Source organism: Propithecus coquereli, unplaced genomic scaffold, assembly GCF_000956105.1.
Source record: "Propithecus coquereli isolate 6110/MARCELLA unplaced genomic scaffold, Pcoq_1.0 Scaffold111, whole genome shotgun sequence".
In the NCBI taxonomy this organism is placed as follows: Eukaryota; Metazoa; Chordata; class Mammalia; order Primates; family Indriidae; genus Propithecus; species Propithecus coquereli.
The window spans coordinates 24478-30836 of NW_012135081.1; the positions used below are offsets into that span (position 1 = coordinate 24478).

At 37.7% G+C, this 6359-nt stretch overlaps 1 protein-coding gene across 2 annotated transcripts in view; it reads right to left on the minus strand.

The window, feature by feature from the left end:
- The window catches only part of KANSL2 (KAT8 regulatory NSL complex subunit 2), a 25307-nt gene that overhangs the window by 3976 nt on the left and 14972 nt on the right, over positions 1-6359 (minus strand). For both annotated transcript variants that reach the window (XM_012653955.1, XM_012653946.1), the window contains exon 8: positions 4840-5093. In XM_012653955.1, coding sequence (XP_012509409.1) covers positions 4840-5093 — 254 coding nt within the window. The remainder of the gene's footprint in view (positions 1-4839; positions 5094-6359) is intronic.

Here is a 6359-nt window from a genome sequence, read left to right on the forward strand (position 1 = left end):
AAAAAAAAAAAAAAAAAAAACAACAATGACATATTCTAGACCATGTTTCTTCCAAGTGAATTGGCCATTCACACAGCAATATCAAATAGCCAACAGACCACAAGGAAGACATCACTCTTGGCTCCTGTTTGAAACCAATAGCTACAATAGCAAACCATCGGTCTTGATTCAGGACCTAAGGGATTGCAAAGGCTCAAACAATACATCAAACTAACTTTCGTACCACTGCTTTCTAAATAACCTAGTGCTAAACTCTCCTTCCCTAGAGTTAAAAACATCCAATGTTTGTACCCCTGTGCCCAATCCAGTTTACAGAGGCTCTGTGTTTCTAATAATCTAGCTTCATGAGAAGTTTAGTTCCATGCATTTAAATAAGTCGAAGAACTTTCAATCCTTCCCATTTTCTGGTGTACTCATCATCATCTTCACGTTAAAAAGATCATCTTCATCTTAAGGTAAAGAAAAGAATGTAATTTAAAACTCTAGGCCGGGTGTGGTGGCTCACGCCTGTAATCCTAGCACTCTGGGAGGCCAAGGTAAGAGGATCACTTGAAGCCAGGAATTCGAGACCAGCCTGGGCAACACAGCAAAATCCTATCTCTACCAAAAAAAAAAAAAAAAGAAGAGGAAGAAGAAAAAGAAAACTACTAGACTTAAAGCTGCTCAATTTAAGCAAAAACATAGGGAGAAGGATACAGCTGCTTTACCTACCATCTATTTTCAGATATATTGGAAACTTACACACTAACCACAGAAACCACTGTTCTCATACCATTAAGACTGTAAATTCTATTTTCTGCAATTCTTTTACTATGCACAATTATTATCTAAATAATTCGCTTGTAATTTAAGCAGTGAAGCAAAAGGAACTCAAGTCTCAAGATGACAATGGAATAGAAATGTTTTCAAAGGAAAATAGATACAGAAAAGGCTATTCTCACATATACCGGTGTTGTCTTTAACAAAAATTAAAATTGGGAAAAGGAACCTAAAATAAAGGATCAGCAAAAATTCCTGTAACAGGAATGTTTAGAGACTAAAGTATCAGGATACAAAGACAGAGTCCACATTTTGTTCTTGTATCAAAAACCATCAAAAAACAGAAAGACAGAAAGGGAACTCAAAGTAATAGGATTAAGGTATTAAGCTGCTACCTGCCAATCATCCTTTGATCAAAGCAGAGAAAACAGGCAAATATAATATCCAGAATGAAAGGCTGCATTTTTATCCATATTAATATCTGATACCTGTCCTCTCTCCCCATTTCCCCTTTCCCTCCCTTCCTGAAAAAAAAAAAAAAATTTTTTTTAATAAAATATGTGGTATCTGGTCTTCCCATAAGTAAAGTTACCAGAAGTTACCATTAACAAGTTATAGAAACAACAACAAAACATAGGCAATGAGTTAAGACTGCTTGGTGAAATTCACATGATTCAGAAATATTTTTGTAGCAAAATTTTACACTAATTTACACTATTAAATATATCCAGAATTTATGGAAGGATAAAAATTTCTAAAACTAGATTGTTTCAACACTTTCTGGAGAACTATTACCCCCAAAGTATATTTTTTAATAAACAATGCGATTTATCAAAAAGTACATGAATACGAACACAGTAGATGATCAAGTACAAATACCTGATTATCATTTTTAAACACCTTTAGCAACAGAGGTTTTTTTTTTTTTTTTTTTTTTTCCCTTTTTGAGACAGTCTCTTGCTCTGTCACCCAGGATACAGTGCAGTGGTGTCATCATAGTTCACTGCAACCTCAAACTCCTGGGCTCATGCAATCCTCCTGCCTCAGCCTTCTGTGTAGCTGATACTACAGGCATGTGCCACCATGCCCAGCTACCAGCTGATTTTTTAATTTTTTTGTAGAGACTGGGTCTTGCTCTTGCTCAGACTAGTTTCCTGAGCTCAAGCCATCCTCCTGCCTCAGCCTCCCAGAGTGCTAGGATTACAGGTGTGAGCCACCTGCCTAGCCCAACAAAGGCTCATCTTAAAAATCCACTGGATTTTCAAAAATAAGGTTACTTCTGATGCATTCTTTGAAAAACTCATGCCACAAATAAGGATCAACAAATCTGACAACACATTTTTTTTTTTTTTTTGAGACAGAGTCTCACTGTGTTGTCCGGGCTAGAGTGAGTGCCGTGGCGTCAGCCTAGCTCACAGCAACCTCAAACTCCTGGGCTCAAGCAATCCTCCTGCCTCAGCCTCCTGAGTAGCTGGGACTACAGGCATGCGCCACCATGCCGAGCTAATTTTTTCTATATATTTTTAGTTGTCCAGCTAATTTCTTTCTATTTTTAGTAGAGACAGGGTCTTGCTCTTGCTCACGCTGGTCTCGAACTCCTGAGCTCAAATGATCCTCCCGCCTCAGCCTCCCAGAGTGCTAGGATTACAGGTGTGAGCCACCTGCCTAGCCCAACAAAGGCTCATCTTAAAAATCCACTGGATTTTCAAAAATAAGGTTACTTCTGATGCATTCTTTGAAAAACTCATGCCACAAATAAGGATCAACAAATCTGACAACACATTTTTTTTTTTTTTTTTTGAGACAGAGTCTCACTGTGTTGTCCGGGCTAGAGTGAGTGCCGTGGCGTCAGCCTAGCTCACAGTAACCTCAAACTCCTGGGCTCAAGCAATCCTTCTGCCTCAGCCTCCCGAGTAGCTGGGACTACAGGCATGCGCCACCCAGGCCGAGCTAATTTTTTCTATATATTTTTAGTTGTCCAGCTAATTTCTTTCTATTTTTAGTAGAGACAGGGTCTTGCTCTTGCTCACGCTGGTCTTCAACTCCTGACGTTGAGCGATCCTCCCGCCTCAGCCTCCCAGAGTGTTAGTTAGCATTACAGGCGTGAGCCACCACGCCCGGCCTCTAAAGCTATTTTCTAGTTCTCATATTTTATGAATCTATGAAACAGACTTTATAAAAAACAATTATAATCAAGGTTATAATAAAATTATATTTTTCTTAGCCAGGTGTGTTTGTGCACAACTTAGTCCCAGCTACTCAGGAAGCTAAGGTGGGAGGATTGCTTGAGCCTAGGAGTTTTAGGGTACACGGAGCTATGAACACATCACTGCACTCCAGCCTGAGGAACGGAGTGAGATCCTGTTGCAAAAAAAAATTTGTATTTTCCTTCTAAGGAAGTAACAAAAATCAAAAATTTGATAAACCCACAGACAGTATACAACCAACTTTTTTAAAAGGGAGAGATTACAAAAAGACTGAAACCAGTATATTCTCAATAGCACTTTTTCTTTTTCAGAAATTATTCTGTCCTATCTTTCTTAGTGAAAGAGACCCTTGAGGCCACCCAAATCTTGCTTACTACGCTTGGCAAATAATCTTGGAACCTATATTGAATTTTCCATTTAGATCTGTCACCTTAATCATGTTATGATTATATGAAAGACACCTTCATTATGAAATTTGGAAAATTTATCCTCAGAAAAAATAAAGAAGACCTTTATCTAGAAGACTAAAGATTAAGTGAAAGTGCCAAGAGAGATGAAATGCCTCTAAAGTCAAATGATAGATCAGTGCTAATTAGGGAAACCAATGAAATCAGAGACAGATTTATGAGACTAGGACCAATTGAGGAAAAAGTTGAAAAAGGTAGAGTGGTGTGCATACTTAGAAGGCTGTAAGAGCAAATACTTGGGAGAGTACTGTTGTTTCAGTCAGTTCACAATAGAAACTGTAACATATCGAAAATGGAAAGAATAGCCAGAGCCTAGTTTAGAGTCATTTCTTGGAGGACATTATTAATCTGAAAATAAAAACCTTTACCGTAGAGCCAAAACAGAAGTTTACTAAGTTCGAGAGATGATATCTACAGAAATCAGAATTCATTTATGATTTTAATGAATCAAACTCACCTTGGGGATAGGTACCCAAATCTTTAGGCTACACCGAATCTAACCATCATCTTGCCTTTCCAATTTCCCTCACTTTATAATCTCCATTATCATTCTCTCAGAAAAAGAAATGCTTCTGTGAATTTAAATTTGTAAGTGGTTTTGGAAGTATCAATACTAAGTCAACAAAATAGAAGAATCTTGCTTTTTTGTCTAAATGAAATTAGTGGTTTGACAAATAAGTCCACTGCTAAGTACACAGACAGAGAGAACTGGAGAATTGAACATGTGTCCACACAAAAACTTATACATGAATGTTCATAGCATCATATTCCTTACTGGCCAAAAAGTAGAAACAGCACAAATGTCCATCAACGGATAGATTTAGAATTTTCAAATGTGGTATATCCCAACAATGTAATATTAATTCAGTCATAAAAAAGAATAAACTATTGATACATACTATCACAACATGGATAAACCTTGAAAACATTATGCTAAGTGAAATAAGCCAGACATAAAAGGCCACACATATGATTACATTTGTATGTAATGTCCAAAATAGGCAAATTTATAGACAAAAAGTAGACTAATAGTTGCTAGGGGATGGAGGCAAAAGAAAATGAGAAATGATTGCTAATTGGTACTGGCATCATCTTTGGGGGATGATGAAAACATTCTGAAATTAGTGGCGACAGTTGCATAACTTTGTGAATATACTAAAAATCACTGAATCATACAATTTCAAAGGGTAGAATTTATGGTATGTGAATTCTCTCTCAAAAAAGGATGAAAAAAATAAGGTATGGCAGAAGTCTCTAAATAAATATGCTAACATACAAATACAATAATTCATATACCACTTCAAAAACTTACAACTCTCCTAACCACAAAAGACTAACCTATCCTCACCATTAATAAATAAGGCTTTATCTCAAGGGCCAACCAGAACAGAGCTTCTCTAACTTACATCACTGAACTCCAGAGGTAAACTCTCAGTGGGCTGAAGCTCAGCAGCACTCAAGTACAGATCCATGGGGCCGGCTTCCAGATCGTCTGGCACTGACAGTACCTGCTCGGGCTTATACATCTGAGGAGGCAACTGGAAATGCAGTGGGCAGCAGGGATCCTCAGAGAGGCTTACAGGAACTGGTTTGTTGCAGGGTACCTCTTCAGATCCCTGGCAGCATTTGAAGAGAACCTGATTTGTATCCTGACAAATATCTGTAGAAAAATGGTCAAGGGAAATAAAACAGGATCTGTCGGAGGTACAAAATACAGTAGAGTTGTCGGCCATGTAAAACTTAAAGTCTGGACTGTACAAGATAATTATAGCTACATTTGATACAGAAAACCAAATGCAGTTAGTAATTTTTAAAGTTACTTCCCAAAATAAATGTCAATTACTACCATCTAGCTCTACCAGTAATTTAAAACTTCTCCTCAACTTCCTTTTCAAGATCCTGATCATTTAAACTAGACACTAATCCTGTTCTCCCTTATGACAATGCTAGGCAAATAGCAGTAACACTCCTAGGCACACACATCTATTCAGAAGAAACATGTCCTGGTAAATGCAAATAGCCTGTAGAAGCCCCTACCAACCCCTTCCAAGAGTCAAGAGATAAAATAAGGTTTCTGCTCTGTTAAGCAGACAGGCAAAGTTTGCAAAAACTTTTTGGACTTTGTTTTCAAAGATGATTTACGTGTTTAAAGCAGCATTAAATTTGAGGAAATAGAGGTCTACAAATAGTCACTAGGTATCATATCCTGACAAGAACTAAAAATAAATCTCTATACTTTTTTTTTTTTTTTTTTTTTAAGGAAAGAGTGGTAGTAACAGGGGAGTCCTTTTATGAAGAAAGATTATTTGGCTTATGAGGGCCCGTGAAATAAAAGTACTCCAGGAACACTCCAAGAGCGCTATAACAACTTCTGTTAAGGGCAGGAGAAAGAGGATCAATTTTTAAGTTGGCAAAGAAAATTCTGTAGAATGAATCAAAATTGAAATCTTGAGTAGATAAAATTCAAGTTCAAGTTACTCTACAAAATACATTTTAGGCAAGTGTGAACATTTCTTGAAATCTTAACTACATGGTTATTTTCCCTAGATTAGCAAACACATCTTCTTTTCGAAACAGGGTATTGCTCTGTCCCCCAGGCTAGAGTGCTGTGGCCTCACTACAACCTCAAGCTCCTGGGCTCAAGTGATCCTCCAGCCTCAGCCTCCCAAGTAGTAGCTGGGATACAGGTGCACACCACCACACCTGGCTAATTTTTCTATTTTTTTGTAGAGACAGGGTCTCACTCTTGCTCAGGATGGTCTCAAACTCCTGGTCTCAAGCGATCCTCCCACCTCGACTTCCCAAAGTGCTAGGATTACAGGTGTGAGCCACTGCACCTGGCCAAACAAATGTTATTTTAAACTTGGTTTATTTTTAACCAGAAAACATAATTTTCTATAAATCAACTGTGCCAGGATTATGGAAT